At 45.8% G+C, this 26,896-nt stretch overlaps 4 protein-coding genes across 5 annotated transcripts; 2 read left to right on the top strand and 2 right to left on the bottom strand.

Moving 5' to 3' along the window:
- Positions 1–3,550: 3,550 nt before the first annotated feature.
- LOC105182058 (facilitated trehalose transporter Tret1) lies at positions 3,551–10,117 on the bottom strand. Its single transcript, XM_011139205.2, has 4 exons — positions 9,586–10,117; positions 9,177–9,252; positions 6,850–8,223; positions 3,551–6,761 (listed from the first exon to the last, which is right to left on the bottom strand). Exons 2-4 carry the CDS (start codon positions 9,226–9,228, stop codon positions 6,649–6,651), a joined length of 1,539 nt encoding a protein of 512 aa, XP_011137507.1. The 5' UTR covers positions 9,229–9,252; positions 9,586–10,117; the 3' UTR covers positions 3,551–6,648.
- A 2,785-nt stretch (positions 10,118–12,902) lies between these two features.
- Tsp97E (Tetraspanin 97E) lies at positions 12,903–18,216 on the top strand. 2 transcript variants are annotated; one of them, XM_011139204.3, is made up of 7 exons: positions 12,906–13,224; positions 13,887–14,054; positions 14,346–14,444; positions 14,529–14,642; positions 14,704–14,841; positions 15,139–15,263; positions 15,541–18,216. In XM_011139204.3, the coding sequence occupies exons 1-6, from the start codon at positions 13,165–13,167 to the stop codon at positions 15,211–15,213; spliced, it is 654 nt and encodes a 217-aa protein (XP_011137506.1). In that variant the 5' UTR covers positions 12,906–13,164; the 3' UTR covers positions 15,214–15,263; positions 15,541–18,216. The 2 variants fall into 2 exon arrangements, with proteins under 2 accessions (XP_011137504.1, XP_011137506.1); XM_011139202.3 differs by lacking the exon at positions 15,139–15,263 and having other exon boundaries at positions 12,903–13,224.
- Positions 18,217–19,054: 838 nt separating this feature from the next.
- On the top strand, positions 19,055–22,836 carry LOC105182056 (cyclin-dependent kinase 2). The gene is made up of 6 exons (XM_011139201.3): positions 19,055–19,612; positions 21,443–21,638; positions 21,720–21,992; positions 22,159–22,362; positions 22,479–22,610; positions 22,734–22,836. Exons 1-5 carry the CDS (start codon positions 19,497–19,499, stop codon positions 22,587–22,589), a joined length of 900 nt encoding a protein of 299 aa, XP_011137503.1. The 5' UTR covers positions 19,055–19,496; the 3' UTR covers positions 22,590–22,610; positions 22,734–22,836.
- LOC105182069 (proteoglycan 4) lies at positions 22,772–25,067 on the bottom strand (the record flags this gene model as incomplete). Its single annotated transcript, XM_025307707.1, has 1 exon — positions 22,772–25,067. A coding segment is annotated over one exon (603 nt), but the record flags the coding sequence as incomplete, so codon positions are not given.
- Positions 25,068–26,896: the final 1,829 nt, after the last annotated feature.

The following is a 26,896-nucleotide window of genomic DNA, read 5'->3' as shown; positions in this document are numbered from 1 at the left end:
AACGAGCGTTATTTCTCTCAAAGCACGAGACGTTTGTTACATCTCTCTTTTTCCGCGAGAAATACAGAGAGTGTGTATACATTCTCCGCGCGGGATTTTCCCCTCCTCGTTCGTCGTTCGTCAATCCCTTCGCGCGAGTAATCGATAAAAGTGAACAGCGATCCTGCAAATTAACACTTTGTTGCATGAATTTTTCCATCGAGCATATTTTACGGAATTTTAGCATATACGAGTGTTAAGGGTGTTGTCCGCTAACTGCAAATCTGAAATTTAAATTTAAAAAATTACTGCGGCAGATTCAATAATAGGGCAGCCAGATTGAAAAACAATTAAGCAGTTCTTTTAATTTAAAAAAATTTGAGAATAGCAAATGATGAATTCAACATCGGAGAAATTTTTGCTACTTTTAAATGAAAAAAAGCCTTTCTTAATCTATCGACAAGCATGCGGCGAGATTCTAGTTCTATGTATTTTATTTGAAAAAATTTTCTCATATTGTTTAGCACTTTATTTAATTCGTCGATTTAGAAAATCTTTTAACTTTTTCATTTTTACTAGTTTCCTTAGAAATAAATTTGAAATAAAATTGAAATGAAATTCTGCACATATATACACAAAGAATAGAGATGAATTTATAATAGAAATTTTCAGTAGAGCCAAAAGACGGAAAAATGGTTACATATTTATATTATTCATGTGCATGTACAAGTTTTAGGAATATAACGATACGAAAAGTATGCAAAAATTGCGAAAAAATATGGTGGGGCGCTATGCGGCAAAACGTTAATTTCAGCGTTAAAGCGTCAACGCTTTAACGAGGATCGCGCTTTCGAGGAGGCTCGCGATTGCGCGGTCAACGCGGCGGCACTTTTCTACCCGAGATAACGTCTACGAGTCTAGGACAGTCGGAGTTTACACGCATGCATGTGTAGCTATACAACCAGTCGTTTCCTGATGTCGTTCCGTCGGACGCTTTTTTCGAAAAAGGCCGGATCAGGATTCCTACGATTACGGCTGATATGGCTGAGGACTCTCGTAACGCGTACGTCGCGGCCGCGAGACACTTTTCAGACGCTCGCGATCGCGCAGGCGAGCTGCTGGTAGCTCCGACTAACGAGGAAGGAGCGACAGAGAGGAGGCAGCCTCTCTCCATGTCTATTCGACCAATCTTCCGACTCGTCAATTTCTGTCCTCGACGTCGAATTTTATAACGACGCGCCTCGGCGCGTTCCTCCGTTTTCGCTGTCTATTCTAAAGATGTATAACCGTCCTGAGAATTGCGTTTCGCTGAGAGGAAAAGAGCAGAGGGTAAGAGACGAAAGTACTCGCCGTACGTGCTCGCTTCGTCTGCTTTGCGCCTACGAAGCTGCGGATCCTGCGGATTCTGCGGCTTCGATCGATCTGGCCGACTCGATCACCGCGCTTGTTAGACGAGGACGCTCGTCGTCCAGGAGAGGAGACGACGATCAGTTTGGCGGATGAGGCCCGTTCGCGTCGCACAATCATATTCGGCAAACGAAATCGCCGATCTCTCGCGAGACGATCGCTACCGCATAAGGACCTAGGCTAGAAACGAACGAAGGATCGGGCGAATTTCTTCCTTCTCGCGTAAGACCGACGCTGGAGATCGTCGACCGTGCTCCGAGACAATCGTTGCGGCTATACTCCGCTGATAAGTTCGTTCTTAACGTAAATCGTTAATTAATCGACTCGCGCTCGCGAACCTCTCGGCGCACAAGAGGAGAGAGAGAGAGAGAGAGAGAAAAAAGAAAGAGAAATTGTCGGCCGTGCTCTCGCGCGCGCGAGTCCCTTTTCTACCTGTATTCCATCTCCCTTTTCTACCTGTAATTTACTAACTTCTAGACACCCTCGAGCTAGGGGATGTTTATTAGCGTCCTAGTCTGCGGCGATCCGCTTTCAGCGCGTCTTTCTCCGGGCGACTACGACGAAAGCCCTCGTCCCTTTCGCGTCCTTTCTCGCGTACGCTCCGAGATCACTTGGCCTAACGCGACGAGCTCGCGTCGCGGAATAAGCGAGCTAACAAAACGTAGCTTTAGCACCCCCTCGGGCGCGCGCTTCCGCTTCCGGAAGCCCCCGCAAAGGTCCCGCGAGCGGGTCGAGTTCGACGGGCGTTATCGGGTGACGTTCGGTCACCGGCGGGAACATTTAAGCGGAATAATGACGAGGGAGGAGACAGATATCCGCGCTGGTCGCGTCTTCATTTCTACGGCATTACGATGCCACCGCGGATGCAAGCCCGAGAAATGTCGGGAAGTCGTTTGGCATCGCGCGGACATTTTCAAACGGCGGCGCTCCTTTTATCGAGGTTACAACATTGCACTCTTAGGACTTAAGCATCGGATTGTACGAGACGCGTGTGCCAAAGCTGCGCGAGTGTGCGTGTATACGACGGCGCGCTACAGTTTCCTTTCGACAATCATAGTGCCGGTGTGAGTACGATCGCTTGTGTGTGTTTTTACGAGAGTGTGAAAGAGAGAGAGAGAGAGAGAGAGAGAGAGAGAGAGAGAGAGAGAGAGAAGAAACGGACATTTTCCTCGTGAAGAGTTGCACGCGGCGTCGTTACGCGAGCGACGAGCGGCGGCTCTCTCAACGGGAATAAACGGATCGTTCTCTTGTCACCGATCGCGCGAGATTGTCCGATATTGCCTTCTTCATTCTGTAATCGTCGCGTTCCGTGTCATCGGAAATATACGTCCGTCGCGGAGAACATCCCGGGGCGCCGATGAGTTCTAAGGTGCGAGTCAAGGGGACATTACAGTTTAGAGCGCCCAGAAATAAGGTAAATTTAGGAATTTTTTTCTACAAAACTGTAACTCCGATTAAATTGAAGTTTTAGAGGGAGTGAATTTTACACATATTTAATGAAGAAATATGAATTTTTGCAGGGCATTTCGTTTTGTTTAGATCTGGCCGAGTTATGCGCCGTTTCGCTGGGAAAAAAAATTTAGTATCTCTGACAAAACTTTAGTTTAGTCGAGGCATTTTTTAATGGCAACCAAATATCTTGTTTTACATAACAAAATATTTAGTTGTCTCAACTAAATATATTTTGCCGCTTTGTTCTCTGGACCAAATGATTTTGTTCTTAGACTTCATGTATAAAAATTAAGCATTTCAGTTATTTTATCCATAAAAATTACATACTCTTCGTAGAAAAGAGAGGCAATCTCACGTCGACTTTTCACAGCCACGGCGTCAGACTTGAATTCTCGAGCGCACCTTGAGGTGTGCAAAACAAACATCACAAGGTTCGATCCTCTGATTTTCCTATTAAACGAACGAATGTGTTCCTCGTTCGATATTCAAGGCGATACGTGTCGAACGCAGGCTTCGCCACGGATACGGCTGTAAAATATACACTCCAACGAACGCAGCCGCGGTTTTCGGCAACATCGGACGACGCGACGGCGAACGTCAGCGGAATAAAAAGCCCCGTGCTAGTCTCGCAAGTCTTGTCGCTCGCGTGGCACGCGAGGCACGCGTGGGTTTTATTCAAGGAGAGAGTCACGCGAATGACGTATTCCGGGCACGCTGACGAGATTTCACGCCAGGGATTGTAGCAGTAGTAGTAATAATAATCTCGACCACGAGAGGTGTGTGTACCATAGCGAGGCGTTGTGAGATGTTAATGGATGAGATATTATAAAAATTTATGTTTCTATATTGTAATAACGTTTATGTAATAACGGTTATTATAATGCAAAAAATATACATACTAGTTGTCCGGTTTGCGGAGTCTCTCGTCTTCATTGATTCGCTAACGCCGCGAACTACCGTCTACCGTCTACCGTCACTACCGTCGGATCAGTCATCGACTGACGAGACATTTTCACGAACGACAGAAAAGTGGTGGTCGTTTCCTCTGGCTGGTTTTCGCTCGACGTCGACTGACGGGCGTGAGAAACGCGCACCGTCTAATAAGTTTCCACAAGTTTATCACAAGCCAGTCGCTCTCTCGACCGCTCTGATAGTTCTAGCGTTCAAGGTGCTGGAGTGGCTCTCGAGTTCCCGGAGCGCTCCTGACAGCTCCGCGAGCGGAGCGCGAGTCACCGCGAAGGAGTCGCGGCCGGGGAGGGAGGGACATGCGGCGAGGAGAAGTCGACACTCTGTCGAGTTGTATATAGTTACGGTTCCAAAACGGTGAGTCTTTATTGTCAACGTATATTGCAAACTTCTACACTGTAGAAATCTCGATATATGCCGAAGTGCGAATTCGATTAGTCTTAAACCCTGCCTCAAAGGGACATGTAGAGAGTCGTGCAATAGCGTGAACATACTTGACACTCGAGTTAAGGTGTAGCTTATTAAAATATAATGCGCTCTCGCGCGACAACCTGGCTGCGCACAATAACGTCGGCCGAGTCACCGACGGCGTTCCGGCTCTTCTGCTTCACGCTCGCTTTCGGCTGTTCGCTCGCCGAGCGTAGCGCCTTGTGAACGACGCGGAGAGCTCGTCGCCAAATTAATATCTCCCCGCGTGAGATATTATTTTGGAGGAGCGAGCGCGCCCATTAAGGAACGCGGGGGCGAGGTGTCAGCTGCGAGAGCGCTTGTCCGGCACCCCGGTAAGTTTCTAGCACGTGAACACGTGGTTTCTTTAACTCTAATTCGGGCCAGTTATATTCTACGCCGCTATTCTTATAAAATCGTATTAATCGTGTCTCACCCTGCCTGAAAGGGAAATATAAGGTAGTCATGCCACAGTGCTCGTCTAAATCCTTCTTGCATCAGGGCTGTAGGCGTGCGGCGGTAGCTCCGCCGCTGTGAGCTACGCGCCTCGCACGCGCTACTCTTCAATAACGTTTAATCGTAAGCGTTATATCATGTTGGACGACTGTTTTGCACCCTGCCTGAAAGGGATAAGAAAGATGTTTCTAATCGCCGTGAGGCGCCGCACCGAACAGGATCGCCGTTCTCCTCCTGCCTCCGCCGAGGGCTGCGGAAACCGCGGTGACGCTGCTCTCCGCGCGGATTTCTCAGCGTGGAGTCTCGCTGCGAGAGAGAGAGAGAGAGAGAGAGAGAGAGAGAGAGAGATAGATAGAGATAGAGAGAGAGAGAGAGAGAGAGAGAGAGAGAGAGAGAGATCGCAAATAAAGCGAGTGTTTCGCCGCCGCTCACATTTTTGTCGTTCGCTTCGCCGTTGAAATCGATTATTGTGCAAATTCGTAAACAGCGGCTTGCGATCGCTCGCGGCTGATCCGACGCGCCGGAAACTTCATCGGGAGGAATGTTCGCTCGCCGAGCGGAACTTCACACCGAGAAATCCAGAGAGCAGAGTTGACGAAGACCCGGGGAAATGTATCAAGAGTCGCCTCGAAAAAAAAAGAAGAAGAAAAAAAAAAAACGACAACCGGACTGACAATGTCGAATCTTCGTCGTCTCCTTCTTCCTTCCTCGCCGCCTGTTCGGTACTCGCCCAAGACGATGAATAAATACTTTACGATTAACTAAAAGCTATCAGTCTCAGAAACTTCCGTATTTAACCCTGCCTAAAAGGGGAAAAAAGCTGGTCATGCGAGTTTGCTCTACCGTGATCGGTGCCCTAGCTAACGCACGTTGGATGTACGATGGATTCCGCGCCGTGGGACGTGGTTCCTCCCTGGAACAATTTTCCCGGAAACCACCGACACACTGTAAATTCGCATTGTTCTCGGCCGCGAGTTCGCCCATGAGCTTCTGCCCGATCGAGTTAACGTCGTCGTCGTCGTCGTTCCCGAATCGATGCAATCAGAGAGCGAGGCGGTAATCGGGCGACAAAGATATCTTTACGCTCGTTCGCACTCGCGCGCGCGCACGGCTTGTGCCGCTGTGTGAATGACTCGTGCCTTCGCCTCGCGAATGAAAGGATTGATTCGCTAACTCGCTCGACGAGTGTGTCGACAAACAGCGACGGCTAAATTTACACCGTTATCTATCCCTCCTCCCTTGCTTCTACGTAGCACGAAACGACGTCGCGTCGTTTTCTCTTTTGTTTTTAATTAAGATGTGCGTTTGCACAGGTGACGGGCGCCTTGTTTGCGCCCGAGCCTAAAGTTTGCTCGTACCCGGCATCTTAATTTATCTCGAGTGCGAGTCTTTCCCCTAGCCGTGACACTGATGCTATCTCGATCGGAAATTTGGCTCTTTGGACGAGCTCGTTACTTCGATCGAAGCGCCTTCTCAAATGGAATATAAGGGCCCTTCCTTAAGCGCTAAGTAACCTTACGATCTAACCTTGCAACTAACGAATCTTCGAATTCTAATACTTGATAAATTTAGATCTCGTTCGGAGTTTCACAGTTTCATCTCGCGTTTTCACGTCGCTAGCGAAACACGAAGGAGGACGAATATTCCCGCGACTTTTTTAATCGATCCTAATTGAAATGCAAAGGACTTTGCAACTAGCAACGTATAGAGATTCTCAGAATTTCCTCTCAAATTTCGAAATCTACCTCCGCGCGTTGACGCGCGCGCGCGCGTAAATTGGTCGCCGACTTTCGGCAGGAAATGCTTTCTCTCTCTCGAATTGTCTCGCGCGAACAATTCGAGTAAAGCGGCAATATTGCGGAATTTCGTTCCAACGGAACGAGATTGAAATCTCGCAGCGTCAAGGATCAATCCGACTTTATCCGAGTATCACAATTGATCTTACCGTTGCTCGTGAGGTCTCCTCTTTACGATCGGCCCTGGTCGTAGCCGGCCTGAGGTTAGTTCCCTGCCGAAGGTCCCGTAATCCAAGATACGCGTGTCGCTTCTAATTTCTATCATTCGAAAAGTATCGTGCGTGAATCGTCGACGTGAACGCAAGCATCGCGACGCGTTACTTTCGCCCGGCCTAAGCTATCGTACTTATTTGGATATGCTCGTTCTTCAACTTCTGCTCTTGCCCCGTCCTCTTGCTCTTCTTCTTGCAATGGAGCTCCTCCTGAATCTCCAGCAGCGACTTGCCCTTGGTCTCCGGCACGACGAAGACGATGAAGATCACCCCGAGGAAGCAGCTGATGGCGAACCAGCCGAAGGCCGCGTACACCCCGCAAAAGTCGGAGATCACCTGATACATCTTGGAAACGATAAAAGCCAACAAGGAGGAGACCAGATTAGCCAACGACACGGCTGCGCCCTTGACGTTGGTCGGGAACAGCTCGCCCAGCATCATGTAGGGTAGCGGGTTCAGCCCGAGCGCGATGATCAGCTCGTAGAATATGACGGAGGCGTGCAGTATCCAGCCGTAGCCGGCCGTGTCTATCGCCAGCTCGGTTTTCAGCAGGTAGAAGGTGCCAGCGATGGTCAACGAGATCCCGCCCAACAACGTGGTGCTCAAGAGCAACGGTCGCCTGCCGAGCCTGTCGACCAGAACCGCCGCACCGACACCGGCGACCAACTGAAACAAGCTCAGGAGGATGACCGCGATGCTCGCCGGCAGACCGGCCTCTCCTTCCTCGAGGATCTCTTGGGTGTACGACTCGATCGCGCATATGCCGCTAAACTGGAGAATCAGCTGCAGGCCGAAGCTGATGATGACGGCGCGTCTGTTGCCGGGCGTGCTGAAGAGGTCCCGGAAGCGACCCTGATCGCTGAGGTCGCGGATCACCGTCTTCTGCATCTGTTCCAGCTCCTCCTCCAGCTGGTCCTCGGAGGCGTTGCGCTTCAGGGTCCTCAGGCTCGCCATCGCGCACTCGTTGCGGTTCCTCATTAGCAGGAAGTACGGCGACTCGGGCATCCACGCGAAGGTCAGGAAGAAGGCCAACGGGATGAGCAGGCAGACGTAAGCGAGGCAGTCGTAGGAGACGAACGGGCCGACCGCGTGGGCGTACAATTCCCCGAACGTCACCATCAGCTTGATGAAGGAGCCGAGGGAGCCTCTGATCTCCTTATCGGCGATCTCGCCGATGTACATCGGACAGACGACGTACACGACGCCCTGGCCGATGCCGCTGATAAAGCGCGACGTGTAGAGGACATACGGATTCCACGCGATGACGATCAACAACCAGCCGACGGTCAATGGCACGCCGGCTATCAGCAGGCTCGTCTTCCGACCGAGCCAATCGACTATGAAAGCCGCTAGGACGCAGCCGGGTATGGTGCCCAGCAGATAAAACGACGCGATCCAGGAGGCGTCGTCGGACGTTATCGGCACGTGGGACTCGGTCGATTTCAGTATCGGTAAGATGGGTGACGTCCAGCCTATGTGAGACCCGGTAATTGCCAGCGATATGGTGGCTGCAAATTTCCAAAATCAGTCTCTCTTTCTCCCTCGACTCGCTTGCTTGCTATCGTCGAGTCAAAGATGTTCGGAGCGGAGCGCTCGTAGGTGAAGTGAGCTGAGATAAGCGCTCGATCCTCCCGCACTCTGGGAGGCTGTGTGTGTGTGTGTGTGTGTGTGTGTGCATTGTTGAAACTAATTGAGGGTCGCCTAACGGCGTGACGTTGGCGTGTCGTTCGTTCGACCGATACGTCCGTTGCGTCGCATCCGCTCGCTGAGCTTCCCGGCAAGCTCAGGAGGACGGAGTATTCTCGCCGTCGCCGTCGGATTCCGAAGTTGCGCGTGATTACGAGCGGAATGAGATACGCTAAGCAGCACGGCGGCTCGCGAGCAGGGGCCATTTCAGGGGATTAATTGTATGCGAGGTTCCGCATGAGAAATGAGCAGTCGGGCTAATTATTTACGGCCCGAAACGGCGCGGATACGAAGCTCTCTCGCGGCGCGGAAGCAATTTACTCGTCGCGCGATATTTACGCGGAAAAGCGACGCTGGAGCAATAAACCGCGAGATAAACACCTCCCCCCCCCCTCCCCCACCCTTCCGATCCGGCCGATCCGATATTTCGGACTTCTTCGAGTCGGACGTCTTCGAGTCTTTCGAGTGATTTTCGCGCATACTTCATATGAGCGCAACGTCCCACTTCCTAATCGCTGATTATCGTGCCGTCATTATCTGCGCGGCTGGTATCTGTCGAAAACGAGAGACAGAGACGAGATCGCTTCGGCTCTCGATACACCGCGTGGCGTAATTCCGGGACGCTTGCTGTACATATCGCTAAAATTGTAAATATTCACACAGCGGGACACTTCAAAGTGGCACGCCGTTGCGAAGCGCGCACGCTTTACTCGATCCGTCTGTTGGTCATGGTGCATCTCGCAAAATGAAGATTTTAAGCTTAAATTTCACTTACCCGTGATCGCTGCTAAATATTGAGGCCGTCGTTTGACACGGGACTGGTCCATCTCTTATTTCTTCTTATTACAGGACTGAGAGAACGAGAGAGAGAGAGAGATGCATTATTGAGAAAGAATAAGAGAATGCAATGCGCGATTACAGCGTCGTTAAAATATGCGACAACGTCGAGAGCTGGGCGAGGCTTCAACGCGTGCAAGTTGACGAGGAAGTTTGCAGGGTTTGCGGAAGTGCGCCCAGGGATTTATCAACGTTATCTGCGTAACGTCATAATTTCTACCGAACGGCTCGTTCGGAGGCGCAGCCTCCGCGCGGGCGAGCGCGACAAGTCGAAGGGCTCGTTTTGCCCTCGCGAAAGTCTCTCGCGTGCGAGTGTCCGTTACATTTTAATTCGACGTTATGCTTACAGAGATAGCGATGAAACACTCTAATGCTACCAGGAAGCACGGGTCTTCACGGCACGAACTTAACGGCGCCCGGATTTCGACGAGTTACGCATGGAGCGACGCCTTATTTATGGCGCCGTTGATTTTATACGTTCCTTTATCAGAGCGCTTTCCTTATCAATGCCGAATCTGTCATCTGTCCCCCACCCGACGAAGATGTTTGCCTACTACTTTTAGTTTCAGCCGAAGAAGGGCGAACGAATGAATATCAAACGATATTCATACATGTGTGTGTACACACCGCGTCTGAGCGAATGAGCGTGTTTCGCTGCAGAAGGTAACAGATCTTACGTCATGTCCAATCAACGTACACACGTACACACGCGCCGAAGTTGTATGTGTGGAAGTGACAAAACACACACCGAAAGAGTCACGGGATTCATTTGCGAGTTGAGAAAAATTCACGAGCGTTTATTTATCTCCGGCGGTGCTCGCCCGCTCGTGTTTCCTGGAACCTGCTCGGTGGCAAGTCTCGCGCGAGAAACCTTCCGACGGTTGACTCTGATCGTATCAGAAAGCACCAGCTTCTTCCCTTCTTCCGCTTCGCAAGATCGCGGGATTCGCAAAATATAACACTCGGTATACATACCGACATGCGATACTTTGCGTTACTCGCGAAAAATTATGCGACACTCTTGCGCGTTGGACGGCTTCCAAGGATGAGGATTGTCGGGAGTGCGAGAGAATTTTCGCCGCATTCGTCGCGGGACGCCGATTTTTATTATTATCGATATTTTACCGTTGTGTAAGCCACTTCAAACGTTGTGACGATTTGTACGACATGTTGAGATCAGATATACCATCCAAACGCTTAATGTCGCTTAATTCCGCCAAATATTGAGAGTTAATACGAGATGAATTCCATGAAATCGGGAAAACAAACATCACACATGGCTTCATTGTGCTACGGATAATATTGATATTTTTAAATCAATTTAAAGACAATCTAGCGCGGAATATACATATATTCTCGGAATTAATTCGCAAATAGCGCTACCTTCTCGTCACACGCCGCTGATTAACGGCGACAAACACGCAGATATTATATACGTATTAGTAATTAATCATTTTACAACATCCACAGCCATGATGTAACGGTCCCGCCGGTAAACAACGTTCGTGCCATAAATTATGCCGGCCGCGATGGACATTAATCGAGGAATAAAAAGAGTATAATTATTCACTCTTTCAACGCGCGCTCATTAAGCTGTCATTTACATTCCATTTAAGCGAGAGAAGAGTATAAGGTATCTCTTAAATAAAGACTCCTGGATATTAATTGAAGCAGCAGACATCATCGGATTCATGAAACGCCGCAATATTTATGCTTGTATTTATATTCCATCTCGTCCCTTTGATCTTCCCCTTTCACAGCCTCGGCCTCTCTTCCCCCCCTCAGGAAACCTGCGCAGCTGCAACGATCATCCACCAGGCGACTGGTATCGCCTGAGGTTATTAGACATCGGTTCGCGATCATCGCCTGCTTATTATCGCGCAAAGGGACTGTTATTATAATCGCGCATGGTGAGCGCGTAAAATATATGCCGCGCTTTCCGAGCGGCTCGCGCGGCAGCGTATTTTTGATAATCATTGTTTGTAAACTCTCTCTTCCTCCGCGGGATTTTTCCCCGGCCACCTTCGAGTCAGATGTGTGTACACGGCAACAGTTATCGCGCCTTGGGGCATTATCTGCCGCTGCAAATACATTCGCATGCACTTAGCATGCATTCGTGCAGCGCGCTACCGATTTTCAAAAACGCATGTAATACGTTAACGGCTGTGTGTGTAAATCCTCGGAAAACACAGCGGACGTTTCGCTGCGTAGATGCCGTTAAGTGGAAAAGCCTCGTCTTCAACGGCACCTTCAAACTTCACACGCGAATGCCGAGTCAGAGGAGAGATACGCGTATTACAGCTTAAATTATACAACGGCAATTGTAACAACAATAAATCGATAATATGTATCGACGTGTGAATGAAAGTGATGAATATATAATTGCGTCTGCATGCGCGATCAGTGCGTCTGATAAGGGCATTAAATTTTATTTATTTACGACCGATTAATTGGCCGTTGCTGCGGCTATTTACAACCGATTAATTGGTTGTTGCTGCGGCTATTAAAATCAACATATTTATTACACACAGATCGATTGCGCGTAATTCCCCGGAATTGCGAAAGAAGCAGCCAAAGGATCGTGTATATTATTATTTACCTACCAGCTTCTCTCGCAATTGAATATGAATCGGGAGAGTTGGCTCTTTTCGCGGCGTTCTCGTTAGGAGAAACGAGATCACGCTACTTTATCGCGTACGCGTAATGCTGTTTTCATCGCGCTCGCGGCGTACAAAGCGGATAAAGCTAGAGCGTTTTTTTTTTAATGGAATGCGAAAGATGCAGAATGCAAACGGCCGGGTATGGTAGTAGGTAGGTAGGAAACTGCATTCGAATGAACAGAAAATGTTTACGCGTTATCTGGGCCAAGCGCTCACGCCATTACATTTAATCCGTGAGGGATTCGACGTGACACATTTACGACTCACCGAGCGACTCCGCGAGCGAGATACGTGCATTCGCGTGAGAAACGAATGCGGATATTTTGTCGCCGGTTGCCGGCGAGGTTCTCTTCGAGAGACGGGACAAAATATTTCATCGGCTTCTATTCTCTGCTGCTAGGCTTTCCCAACGAACGAGAACGAAGGGAAGCGGGTAATCAACGTTCGGTACGTTCGGTAAAAATAAATTGATAACACTATCGTGTATCTCGCGTGTATACACAGGCCGGGTGAAACAGCCTTAACGCGCTGAAGTTGGCGCTCTTCCAGTATGCGTGATAAATTTCTTATGGGAAATTTTAATAGCTTCACGTGTCAGAGAGCTATTGCGGCGATCTGCGTAAATACCAACGACATTGTTCATTAAACGAACGACCATTTTTACTTGACCTTTGCTCTCTGCTCAAAGTTATCGCTATAGTTTGCTCGTTGCTATCTCACACGACGCCTCAGACGCTTCGGCAAGCGTTTTGTAGTCGCGATCGGACGTTTTACATCACAAATATTACAGATACAGAAGAATGATTCTCTCTCATTTGACTTTGCTTTACATTAATCCACAGATTCGCGCGCGCGTATGCAGCATCGACATTTACCTCAGCTGTCACGCAACAACAATCTTCATTCTTCGATTTTCTCGGGCGTGCACGCCGCACGTGGCGCGTACGTGCGAGTTTGTGTTTCGCGCGCGATAGTCGCAATCTTTCAAGCGCATCGATCGCCGCCATCGCGCTGCTTCGGGCAGTAGCGAGCCGTCTGCCGTTGCGGGGACGTCGGCTAGGTAGAAGGTTTGTGTGTATTTGTGTGAGAAAGAGCCCGCGATTCCTGCTGTGACCCACGCATCGACCGCTCGCGTCTCCTCTCTTCGCCCGATCAAAACCTCTCGGTGCTTTTCACGCGTTGCGTCGCGCGCGCGAGTCGTCGCGACGGGAGTTTCCGACCTCCAGAGATTCGACGAGGGCAGAGGACAGACGAGCGCAGCCGAAGATGTGCGGCGGCTTTACCTGCTCGAAAAATGCTCTGACAGCGCTCAACATTCTTTATATCGTAAGTGGACGTTGTCGCGTCGACTTTTGGCCCGGGAGGTCCGCGGCTCTCCTCCTCCTCTTCCTCCTTCTCCTCCTCCTCCTCCTCCTCCTCGCCATCTCGTTCTCGTTTCTCCGTCTCGTTGGATGTTGACACGAACCTGGGGGAGGTATCTACGCGTAGCGCAGTTACATCAATGTTTAACCAATTTTGAGTACATATTGACTGATTAGTCGCCCTCCTCCTCTCACCTTGGATTACATACGCTTAACTTTGACCACGTACGTACGCGATACACACGAAAAGCAGGGATTATTAACTTAAACGTGTTAGTGCGCTCGCTGACGTTGCTGTCACATTGATCATTAGATAATTGCATTAGGAGCTACTGCGAACGCTCCACGGTAACCGAGAAACGGTGTCTTCTGTCGAATTTGTTATTCTTTTCTTGAACACTTGTGTATTTGCAAGAGTGATTAGTTATCACGAGTGGGAACTGTAAGCTGCAGCTGGTGATTGGTATTCAGATTATGTGTGGGCAAGTCTAATGTATCGTCTTTGTCTCCTAAGATTATTTCATGATTGTAATACAAAATGTGCTGGTTTCGCACCACGTTACATATACATGTCAGTAATAAGTGTACACATGTATCTCACGTCACCAATAATTATTTTCCTTGCAGGTTGTTGCCTTTATACTAATAGGAGTTGCTGTATATGGGAAAGCGTCGGCCTTAGTTACAAATCTCCCTATTATCGGCGGTATTCTAGCATGCGGAGTGATCCTGATTCTTATTTCCATATTGGGCCTGATTGGTGCTGTTAAACACCATCAGGTTTTACTGTTCTTTGTATCCTTTCCTGTTTGCAGTCGGATCTCAATTAAGCTTGGAAAGCAAGAATTAATGTCTCAATTTGGCTTATCTTTACAGCTATATTGATACATTTGCATCTGTGGTAAAGAAACAACTTTGTTCAATATTTATCTTATTTTCAAGCAAGTATCAAACTTGTCGAGTATTTTTATTTTTCTTCTCATTATAAATGTATATTTCATACACGAAATACTTCATTGATTAATATAATATAGAATATTATAAAGAATAAAGAAATGAGCGTATAATTCCTTAATTGTGTCATAGTACATGCTTATCTTATTCCTTTTGTTCCTCATTCAATTCAGCATTGCTTGTGCTTGTCTAGCTGTCAACACTAAACAGCAGGAACAGCTTGCAGAGCAGGTATGTTTTACACTGAAACAGAATTGCAATTGTATTAACATTTATTTGATTCACAGCGGATATAATGTGACAATGTATTTTCAGGGTTGGCTACATGTCGACAATGACTTAAAGACCAAAGTCCAAAACACTTTTAATTGTTGCGGATTCAACAGTACTTCAGCAGTACTTAATCCAGTATCTTGCGATGAAGTCAATGTACGTAGTAGCAATAAATATCATATGTGTTTCACAATCTAACTGTTGGTATCTCTTGCAGAAAATTTGTTGTCCAACAGCCGATGTTGATCCAACGTCTTGTTCACCGTGTCCCACGTGTATGCACAAACTGCAATCTACCATTGATTACGCTTTCAAGTTGTGTGGCAGTATAGGATTATTCTTCAGCTTTACAGAGGTAAGATTCTGTAAATAATGTTACATCATTCCTCACCTACACATATTGCACAATTTACACTTAATTTGTACATACTCAAATTGTAAATATTTTTGAGATAATGAAGAATATACTCTTTTTGCAGAATGTAAGAGATTACATTTGATTACTTATGTATATATATATATATATATTTTTTTTTTTTATTTAGGAGTTTTGTCGAGCTATAAATGCAATATATATTATACATGCACACTGACCATAGCACAATGAAAGTGCTCTCATATTGCTGATGCTAACATGTGTGCCCGATTACAGTTTGTTGGTGTATGGTTGACCGTGCGCTACAGGAACCAGAAAGATCCACGAGCTAATCCTAGTGCTTTCCTCTAGTCTAACACCATCGCCATGTCCTCTGTCACTTATGATCCTCCTAACAGATGGTGGGTGCTTGCACAATTCTGGTTGTGGTCTTTTGATTTTTTTCTCGGCATTGTAGCATTCGTTGTTCAGATATCCATACGCTAATATTCATTCACAATGTTCTGAGGAATCTGTAGATTACATGTAATATAACGCGCTGCAGTTTGTGTGATAAGGATCTTGATAATACCTGATAATATGATGTTTTTTTTCCTCGGGGTACATATATATCTTACAAACTTTTTCTTCAGATTTAGAGAAAATCACATTTAGAAATTAAAATTTAAATATTTCCAGGTGATTGCAGCTTTCTTGGCGAGACGTTATCGAAATCAATTAGATCCGAAAGAAAGGGCTGCAAGAGCCATTTTCCCGCAGCATGATTATTTGTACTGATGCGGTGATGCAATCGCAACAAAATATTTAATCTTTCTTTTCTTCCCGTGCAGTTGACGTGATACTCTTATCGAGTCTCAGAAGGATAAAGATGTCATCGCCATTTTATCAAGATCATTTTCGATTGCCCGAATGTATTATGTCTCGTCATGTCATTCCTTAAAGGCTGAAATTTAAGTTCTCTAATGTGCTGCAACGTTGTACACGCGTAATGCTCAACAGAGATAGAAATTAATATTTCCTTTTTTTTTTTTTTTTTTTCGATCGGGCAATTGTAGATTTTAGATCGAGTTAGACAAATAATAACTGAAATGTGTGCTCTAGTCATACACTTAGAACACTCATACTAAGCCTCAATGCGCCTTGTAGTCTAGAAACGAAGAAAACAAAACCACGTAAGTATATCTCTATTAAGTTTCTTCATCATTTTGCTTCCAATGATACGTCAATAGAAATGGAAATGACAATTTAATATAACGACACAATTATACTGTTTAGTTCGACAATCCGGACACATCACACATGATCTAATCATGAGACGACGGTATAAATGGAGTGAGAAAAATGTGCAAATTAAATTTCCTTTTAATATTTTTTTATGGAAGAGTATAGTTTACCATGGTAACATCGTAGATGATAACATCGATGATCGTGTTCGTGATCATATTTTTCTTGTATGAATAACATTATCATTACTACACATATACGTAACTATTCAATGATATAATATCTAGAAATTTATATCTTCCCGAACAAAACACATCGTGTCGTATTGTCTTTGAGTATCTTTTGGATGACTTTATAGTATTTTTATGTATCCGAGGATATCGTATTGATTACTTTATACGTTTCAAATTTTCTATAGCGCTAAATACGCATTTGTTTTTATACGAGAAGTTGTAATCAAAATAATCAAAGGGGACTCTAGTGTATTCCTACACTCATTTTCGAAACTTGGATGAAGCTTGACTTGTATCTTCTTGATAGCCGTTACAGATTTATAATTACATTTACGTTTTAATATTTGTTTTTATTTGTGTTTGCTTATTATATAGGTACTATGCGAGAAAAATATTACGAAACTACATAAAATATAAGTAAACATATATATTAAATCTTATTGTGTATGGTAATGCCATCCGTGATAATATAAAATTTACCATATTTCAAATTTCATGCACCAAATAATATTCAGTACGAGTGCTTTGCTTGAGGCAAACTCTGATTGTGTACTATAAAATTTACAAATAATAAGCCGATTGTAAGATGTCCTAAGAGACCTGGTAGGAAGTTATCGATGAACTTTGCAAGTCTCACTTCCTTGCATAATGTAGGATTCTCAATGGGTTCTTGGTGATTTTTAATTTTTCGCAGTCATAAATGAATATATCCGAGCCACTTTGCTGGCTTATAACTTGAGTTATAATCACATAAGTTTAAAAATGATGAAGATTGCATTTTAATCAAAGAGAAGAATTAATCATCGAAAGATTAATCTCTCGCGAAGTAATATCCTGCCAGGTCTTTCTCGTGCGATATAACAAAATTGTGTCTCTACGAGGAACATGAATTCAATGTGCATGAAAATATTGTACGTTTACATCTCGTGCCCGTTCTAGACATTAGAAAATATAGCATATTTTCTATCCAATCCTATCGACGTGAGACGTAGATGAGATGTGATTATCGCTGTTGATTTTGTTAATGTCGTTAACTTTGTTTCCTTTTCTGCCTTTTTTGTTTTTTATGCGAAGTTTCATATCAAAGAGAGGCTATTGAAATATAGTCGTCTTCTCGCAGTTCAATAACGAATCGAACTCGTTGCTACGCGCTCCGGTAAGATCAATTAGAGCTTGACAATTGTGACGTAAGAATTAAACGCATAAGAACGAGATTCGCGCGGAATTCGTTATTGGACGATGAAATTATATAGTTTGACGTATCGTGAGATGCGCGCGTGAAGATTCTTTCAATATTTGAAGGAGTGTTTGATTCTCTCTGAAGAAATTCTCGCGATTACGGCGGTGATTCGCGACGGTTGTTAGTCGAGTAACTAGCGAACGTATCTTCCGACGAGCGTAACGAACGAGATCTCGCCGACATTCCGATATTTTTACGCACCTCCGCCTAGCTTCGGTAGAAACGTGCATATATTTTGTATGTACGGAATAGGGCTCGTGTCGCGCGCGCAGCGTACACGCGAGATATATACGGTAGCGTAATTCCTATAGATATTTTTACCTAAATACGTACCGTAATCAGTATATTCGTAATTAGCCCTAAACCACTAATGTATACATCCCTGAGGAGCTGCGAACAATCGAGACGACTTCGACGAATCGAGGCTACATATCACAGAGCGATTTGCGCTTTTCCGCAATCGGAGCGTAGCCGGTCGAAATTAGTCGCGCGATCATACTATGTGTATCATTCATGTAATATGTGTGTGAGACGGATGCTTCGAAATCAAAACCTGATGCGTGCGCGAGGATTTAAATATCGACAATCCTAGGTGGTGGGAGTCATGTAGACGTTGTCACGGATGATGTACGAATTATACTCGATTTATGCCCTGACGCACGTCACAAATTGCATTGATCCTGCATGTATCCTTTGCGCGGTGATGCGCGGGAACTCGAGGGGGGATCACGCGCCTTATCTTATTGCACTTCGAGATAAATCGAATCTCGCGAGCATTCAACCTCGCGCATTCGTATTCGTACGATCCTACGAAAGATAGAGTGGCACTTTCACAATTGGATCTTCCACTTGAGATCGCTCAAGTTTGTCTTCAGACGCTTCGCAACTAATAAAACGATCCGAACACAGCATCCGAAAATGAACTGGAAATGATTTTAAATATAAAATCTAACTGGAAGTAGAGTCTCAAATATGCAGGGGCGCAGAGTTCAGAAAAAGATGAAAAGAAGATTCAATTATATAATCGTAGGGACTTCGATAAAATGTGTGTGTCGAGCAGACAAAGCGATCGAATCTATCCAAGTCAACCGTCAGAGCTCTTCACGCATAGCGATTGTGATATAAATGAATCAGTCTCATTCGACGTCGCAATGTATCTTAGCAGAGGCTCAGCTTTGATGCGTCAGCAGAAATGCCGCCAAGCGTGTGATAAAAATTTCCGCGATCATTTGTTTTTCCATAATCGATCGAGTCGATGAACGCTCGATAAGAATACACTTATGACACATCCTTCACCGGGGCGGAGTTCATTTACCCGCTCGTTACGTAATATCCCGCGCGTAACAACGATCGATCTCGCAAGCGGCGCTCATCGATTCGCACTATCGATTCTTTTTATCCCCTCTAAAAAAGGAAAAAAGATGGTGTACTTGCTCGGGCGGTACGTGTTCTAAAATTGGAACCAGAAGAGGGAGGGAGAGAGAGAGAGAAAGAGACAGAGAAAGAAAGAAAAATGGCCGCTGCGGCATACAGTGATATTTAACCAAACTCTACTTCTAATTATATTCATCGAACAATGGCGCTGGGGATTTCGTCTCGTTAGACACCTGGAGGCAGTATCGAGAGAGAAAGAGAGGGAGAGGGAGAGAGAGAGAGAGAGAGAGAGAGGCCGCTGCGGCACGTTACGGCGCATCGCGGCCCGCCGACAATCGTAGTGCGTCGGTGTTGATAAACAAGTTTGCTGTTACGGCATCGTCGAGGGTGGCTGGTTATCGTCGTCTATGTAACGCTGTGCGGACAGAATATCGTCCTCGCGTCTTTATTTGGCAACAAGGACGGCGTCGATCACGGAGCCGGCAAGGGAAGGCGCGACAGCGGTGGCGGCGGCGGCCGAGAGACAACGTCCACGGGTTAACGGCGAGTATACCGTTGAGGTTATGGATAACTTTGTCAAGATCGAAAAGATTGGAGAGGGGACTTACGGGGTGGTGTACAAGGCCAAGGACAAGCTGACCGGCAAGCTGGTGGCACTGAAGAAGATTCGCCTAGAGACGTACGTAATATCGCGAGATTGTCATCGCACCTGTCATCTTGCGCGCTTCCTTGACGTTAGGAGTGCCACTCTAGCGTTGGGCGAATAACGACGTGTGTGTTTGTTGGTGTATTGTGTAATAAGCGTTCACTTGGCGTGTACTTGAATATTTACATGCGCACACCCGTCGCGAGAAATGCAGCAGCGGCGTGTATATTTCGCACACGCCAATTTACATGTACAAGTGCGCACTAAAACATGATATTATTCGTTATTCGCCAGTGAGTCACGCCTAACGTTGGACGTTACTTTGATCGTGTACATACCTGGGTCATTCTGAACGTAGGTGGAAATTGTTTTCATGCGATAGTTCAAGTCGGGTGTTTCTCACCCACGAGTATCTGTGCAGAATACATCTTGATGGAACTATTTGAGCAAATGTTGGATACTTTGACTTGACTTGATCAGTATTTATGTCTGGATGTGGAGAATGATGTAAACAAGTAAACAGACAGGGAATTATCGTTCAGTTAATTATACTTGTGTTTCAAGAAGTTTGTTATGTGGCATCCTTGAGTTTCCCGTCATTGGTCGTATTGAGTCATAAAGATGAGTTAGACATAAACATACAAAAGAATACTCTTTCCTCTTTAATCACAATGAATGATTACAATAATATTACTAACTCCTTTAATTCGACTAATTGCTTCTTGGAGGAAAGTACAGATTTCTTTTTACAACGTTCTTTGATTTATTTACACGCAGACCCATATAACATACGATCATCAAGCTTTTATTAATCTAGCGTGGAAACTGGGTTCCACAGCTACATCATTAATTTCTATTTTGTTTGATGCTTGATACGAATGACAGCTCTGTAAAATATTCTATTTTACATTCTCTACTTACGAGTAGTATGTATATAAAAACACCTACTGAGAAAATTGTAAGCACAAGAGTACTTGCGATACCACCATGGGAAGTTATATTTGCTGACTTAAAAACAGACTTGTTTTTTTTAATCACTGTGCTCTTTTCTACGGGCTATCAATCGTGCTGAAACCGAGACGTTCTTGATATCGTGAGGAATGCACCCTTATAAGTTCATTAGCAACTAGATGTCTGAATATATCTGGATAATAATATATAAGTCATATGCGCTCTTAACTGATCCTACAAAACTGAATTCGGCCTTTACCCACATGTATATGTTGAAAATTATCAGTTTGCAGAACTGCAATGTCAGCTGGGCTTTTGCTTGTGCACACTGCTAACACACTGCTAACAACCCGCATATTGGGGTCAGCTGAATCTGCGGGGGCCACGTTACACTAATTTTCGTAGCACCACATTATTCAGCTTGTCCCATTATGCCATGCTCGCCTGGTTTTTTATTTGGTATTTTTGTTTTATTTAATACACTGTGTGATATTATTCGTTTTTTAATAAGACTGGATTCGTCAGGATTATTTTTGGGATAAGAACGAACTCTAGCGTCTACCGTCTACCGTCTATCGCAATCCGTACCAATTGCGATCCTCGTTTTTTTTTTCTCCTTCACCAGAGACGTAACATCTCTCCTCGGGTACATACAGGAATTAACAGAGTTGCTTGCATACTTGTCCTTCATTGATGTGATCTCGATGTTTTGAGTATTTTGTCATCCATGTGCACATGTTTGTGAGGAACTTTTGTAAACGAACAATTTTTCTCTCGATAATTTGAGAATTGGTCAAGTTCTCGAACAGGAGAAGACGAATCTCTTCTACACACGGAGTACGAGGAGATGTTATTTAATACCGCGCACGATATGCGCATCCTTCTTTAAATAATAACATTGCTTTGAATCAGGGAGAGGGAAGGCGTCCCTTCCACCGCCATCCGAGAGATATCCTTATTGAAAGACCTCGCTCATCCGAACATCATACAATTGTACGACGTCGTAGACGGTGACAAGCATCTCTATCTTGTGTTTGAATTTCTGCAGCAGGATCTCAAAAAGTTGCTCGACTCCGTTAAAGGAGGCTTGGACGAGGCGCTCGTGAAGGTATCACAAGATCACGGTTACATCCCGTGCGGTAACTAAAAGTGCCCGTGACTTAAGATGAGACGCTTCTCACTGTTGCAGAGTTACCTCCACCAGTTGCTGAAGGCGATCGCCTTCTGCCACCTCCGTTGTATATTGCATAGAGACTTAAAACCGCAAAATCTCTTGATAGACCGCGAAGGCCACATCAAGCTGGCCGATTTCGGCTTAGCCAGGATGATCGGTGTACCCGTGCGCACATATACGCACGAGGTTGTAACGCTTTGGTATCGTGCGCCAGAAGTACTTCTAGGGACCAAATTGTACACCTGCGCGTTGGACATATGGAGTCTCGGCTGCATATTCGCGGAAATGGTACGTGAATCATGCGAAAAGCGTCCCGTCCCGCGAATCTGTCGCGGGATCGCGAAATGTCGGGGTTTCTGTGAGGTACAAATATTCACTCGAGCTGTTATCTCGAACTGTTATCAAAACTGTTGTCAAAGGTAAACTTCTTAGGACATGCTATCTTTCCTTGTAGGCTACCAGGAGAGCCCTGTTCCCCGGCGACTCCGAGATAGACCAGTTGTTTAGGATATTCCGTATACTCGGCACACCGGATGAAACGATCTGGCCGGGAGTCTCGCAACTGTCCGATTACACCTCGAGATTTCCGAAATGGGAAGGGACCGAAGTAGGCAACGTTTTACCGTCCTTCGACGACGACGCCAAAGATTTACTCTCGGTAAGGAACAAGATAGAAAGGAACGGAAACACAACAAATAGCTATTAGTGTACTTCTTCGCTGTGACGCAGGGATTCATGACGTGTGTTTATGAGTTTTTCTTCTTTTGTTCGTAGAAACTGCTGACGTATGATCCCAACCAGAGGATAACCGCAAAGAAAGGATTAACTCATCCTTACTTTAAGGGAGTTAAATTAGTTCCACCACCACTGCCAAAGAAAAACTGACCGTAGATTTATGGCTGACCGGTATATATATATATATATATATATATATATATATGTATATATACACACATATATATATATATACATATATATATTTTTCATAGGTTTTTATATAAAACTTGATTTTGCGTAACATATTTCCAGAAAGAGCTCCTAACACTGGACTAATGAAAGTGTGTTCATTTATACTACAACGTTATATTATCTGAATATACATGTCTAAATACATTATATATTTTTACTTCTATATATCTTGCGTATGTTATTCGCAATTTCTCATATTATCTCCCATATCCTTTCTCAAATTGTCACTCTTTTTACTACTCTGACGCACGAACGTGCGCCCGTGGTATCGCGTTTCAAGTATATCATATATATCTTAAATTTATTTTTGAAAATGCTGCTCTCCGGCGTTAAGTGATGCGAGTTGTTAGAAACGCCTTGTAAAAAATCTAGTTTCGACCAATTTTGTTATATAAGACAGCTAGGAAGGACGGAGTTTAGAATATTGCAACTTAATTCATAACATCGAATTAATATTGTTAATAATTTGCTAACGTCAATTGATGCCGAACGACGCTCTTGTTTCCGACGCCCGTTAAAAGTCAATCTTCCACACAGAGGAAGACACGGGGTTGGAAATTACATGATTTGGTTGGAAAAGTAGGACTTGCGAGAAAGGATCAAGCCCCTATTCCGTTTCGTCTCGGTTCTTCAACTTATTTTCAAATCGAATTATTCTTACTTCATGACAGAGAGATTATTTTTACAATAAAAAAGTTTATCTCCACTTGGAGCTAGGAACATGTGGTGTGGAGAAAGATTTAGCTTTTGTCTCTATTTAACAGCAAGAAACATTTCTCTCAACTCAGCGATGGATCATACTGTTAAAAAGTAATATCTAATCTGAAACGTTGTCTCCACGTAGAAATTAATTGAAAAGAAAAACTTGGAAAAGAACACTGGAAGGGTAGTTGATCTTTTGACAGAAGAAAAGTCGATTCATCGATCGGTCATCGCTCAACTCTACTCGTAACTGCACATTAATAGAAGGAAGATATCTGTTGTAAAATGTGCGATTTGTTATAATTTTCTAGCCTTGTTCCTTCTAAGTTATTACTAATTCTGCGTGTTCTTTGTGAGATGCATAATCGACGGCGTGAAGGTTGCGACACTTTGACAATTTAACGAGATTCAAAACAGGTGAAAATCGTCTGATGGGGCTCCGGCGATTTCCGTCTGTCTCAAAACACACCGAAGAAAACGCGTTGCTATGCTTCAGCCGCCGACTATACAAGGTGCTTCATGTCTCGCGCTCTCTTCCGTATGTGAGCTCCTGTGCGTAAATTTCGAGTAGATATTCCTTTGGAAAAAGTATCGAAACACCGAATCTCTCTACTTATAGAAAATTGAGAAAATTAGATGTTTACCGATTCTTCGGAGTAACAGTTCCTCCCTCCCCTCGGAACAATTATACACGAGGAAAATTTTTCTAATACTAATATTTTTCGAATATTAGAGAATTTTTTTTTTTTTAAATATTAGTATTCGAGAGTTAATAATTTTCCTCACGTATAATCATTAACTATCGAGTACTAATATTTAGAACAAAAAAAATCTTTCCCTATGCACCTCGGGCTATTATTTCCGTGTGATAACTCTTCGGGAAAGCACAGCACAGCGTGAGATTACGCAAGTGGCACGAAAAATCACCAGGACGGAAACAAATCCGAAGAAACGTTCGCCGATAGACGGAACGATCTACTGCGAAAGCAAGCGGAGGAGCCGCGGATACGAGAGAAAGCGCGCGCGGAAGTAAGGCGAGCGGAAGCGCCTAGGCGCGCGCTAAACGCTACAAAGACCGTTCTCGGACTCTCAATACGCCATCCGGGCGGCCTGCGAAGACGGCTCGATCAGCTTGGGCAAGGTGATCTTTGAATGGCTGTCGGGTGCCGGACTTGCTTCCTGCGGCGGTGCCGGCGACGACGCGAGCTTCGGAAGACGCAGCTCCCTGGCGGACGCTTTCCTCGGTGTGCCGGGGGATGTTTTGGGGGGCGTGTTAGGGGACGCGCGAGGTGTGGCGGGTGAGGATCTCTCGGTGGCGGACTTGACGCGCAGGCTGCTGGGTGGGCGCGGCGACCTCGGCGATCGGCCCTTCGCTGCGATTCCACCCTCCGTCGCGTCCGGCGACGGTGTTTTCGACGCGCGTCCGTCCGTCTCATGCGCGAGCTGCCTCCTGGGTGTCGTGGCATCCGGAGACTTGGCCAAACCGTTCCTCACCGCCCGGGGCGTCACGACGGTGGACGAGGGTGACGCGACGTTGCGGGCGCGCGTTGGCGTCGACGGTGGCGGCTGAGGCTGCGGTATCTCGGTGGCGTTGCTCTTCGAGTCGCTCGGCGGCTGACGGTTGTCCTCCAACGGCGTCTCAGCCTGGAATCGCGGTGACAGTTCACTTCGATTATGTACTTGACGCAACGATCATGTGTACGTGTATGCGGCTGGGGCGCATCTAGTACTGCTCACCGACCCCGATCAGCGCGCACTCGATGCACCCCGTTGTTACGACGCTGTTATTATCACGTTGAATTACATAGCGTGTGCTGAGACTGACCTTGACTCGGCAGGCGGTGGTGAATGGTGGCGATGCTTTATTGGGGACCGACGTGAGAATTGCACGTGAGAGTGAGTTGCACACGCGGTGCGTATTATCCTTAAGGTGGCGAGTTTTGTCTAATTACGTCTAGTAGAGACATCGTTAAGGAAGAGGAGGGCTGACGGGTGATTCGTGTTCGCCGGTACCGTTCGTGCCAAACTGCAGCGGGGATTGGTATCAGGACTGTGGCTACGTTGATGTCGGGTCTCGTTGTATGCGTGATATAAGTCTTGCACGAAGCGGTCGAATTTAAAGGCACTCTGACAGGTTTTTACTCTTGCAAAACTGGATCCCCAATCTTCGGGCTCGAGCTGCGGTTATTATGACTGAATTCATTAGGCCGAATGTGCAGAGGGGACGGGAAATTCGCTCTAATGAATCTTCAGTCCAATTAGAGGATCCGATTGCGCGCGATTTTGCAAGGACGTAATCTCTGTTTATCAATAGTCGCCCTTTAATTCGCCCATCTTTCGCGAGAATCTCCCTCGTTGCGCGCGGAATTACGAATTATTCGCGGCAAAGGGCTAAATTGAAGGGTCGTAAGATTTCGCTCCTGGATGTTACCGATCGCGTAATGACGACTCCTTAGTATTTCTTTTTCTCTCGTGGATGTGCACACTGTTCTTAAAAGGATGACAGTTCGGGTGAAGAAGCGATCGCGAGTCTTCACAGTGACGAGGGGAAAGAGGACGCCATTGTCTCTCCCTCGGGGCGAGGGAACTGGGGAGGGGGATGCGCTTGGGGCGTGTTCGCAGATAAAAAAATGGAGCCAATGTAAATTTAAAAACAAAAATATTATTATAATGCCCGTCCGGCGATCCTCGGGAGGACATACGCCGGATGGTAGTTACACTATTGCGTTCGTACGAAGTGGTAACTTGTGTGACAATTACGAGGGTCTAACGTTAATTATTCATCATTCTGTATTCCGTGAGATATCGCAATGTTAAGTTGAATCAAAAGTATATCCTTAATAATCCATTGTGGAAGCAATACAGTGTGTAAATAATGTGTCGTTTACATATCTTTCTCTAGCGACGTGTAAATTGCACGAGGTACCTAAGGTAAGTGTGACGTAAGTGAGAGACTCTTCCTTCTTTTTCTTTTTTTACTTTTTGGCGTGGTCGCACGATCCGAACATCTTCCTCTTTCCTCATCATCACCATCATTGTCGTCGTCATCATCATCATCATCATCATATCATCATCATCACCATCATCATTATCGATCCCTCCTTTCCCGTCGACGAACTCTCGCCGCGTTTTACCGCGCGTTTTCACGTGGCAACGAGCGATTATCAGCGCGATCGGTCTACGACGTATCTACAGTGAAACACGTTTACACGAATACCTCGCAAGTACCTACACCTTGTCGTGCCTAAGCTCAATCTCAAGTCAACGCGAGTGCGGTCACCTCTGGCGCATCTCTCTCTCTCTCTCTCTCTCGTCTCGTCTCCGAAACTCCCCGTTGTCCCATTGCGCACCGATGTGATCGCCGTGTCGATGACGACACTCACTCTCGCGACTCTCTCTCCTCTCTCTCTCTCTCTTTTTCTCTCTTTCTCTATATTCGTAATGCAGACAGAGAGCACAAGAGCAAGCTTCCCCTCCGCGACTATGATCGATGCTGGCGCAACCGAGGCGGCTGCCTGAAA

This window comes from Harpegnathos saltator, unplaced genomic scaffold (assembly GCF_003227715.2).
Source record: "Harpegnathos saltator strain DR-91 unplaced genomic scaffold, Hsal_v8.6 scaffold93, whole genome shotgun sequence".
NCBI lineage: Eukaryota > Metazoa > Arthropoda > Insecta > Hymenoptera > Formicidae > Harpegnathos > Harpegnathos saltator.
Note: the sequence above shows the minus strand (reverse complement) of the source record. Positions and strands in the feature narration are given on the sequence as shown.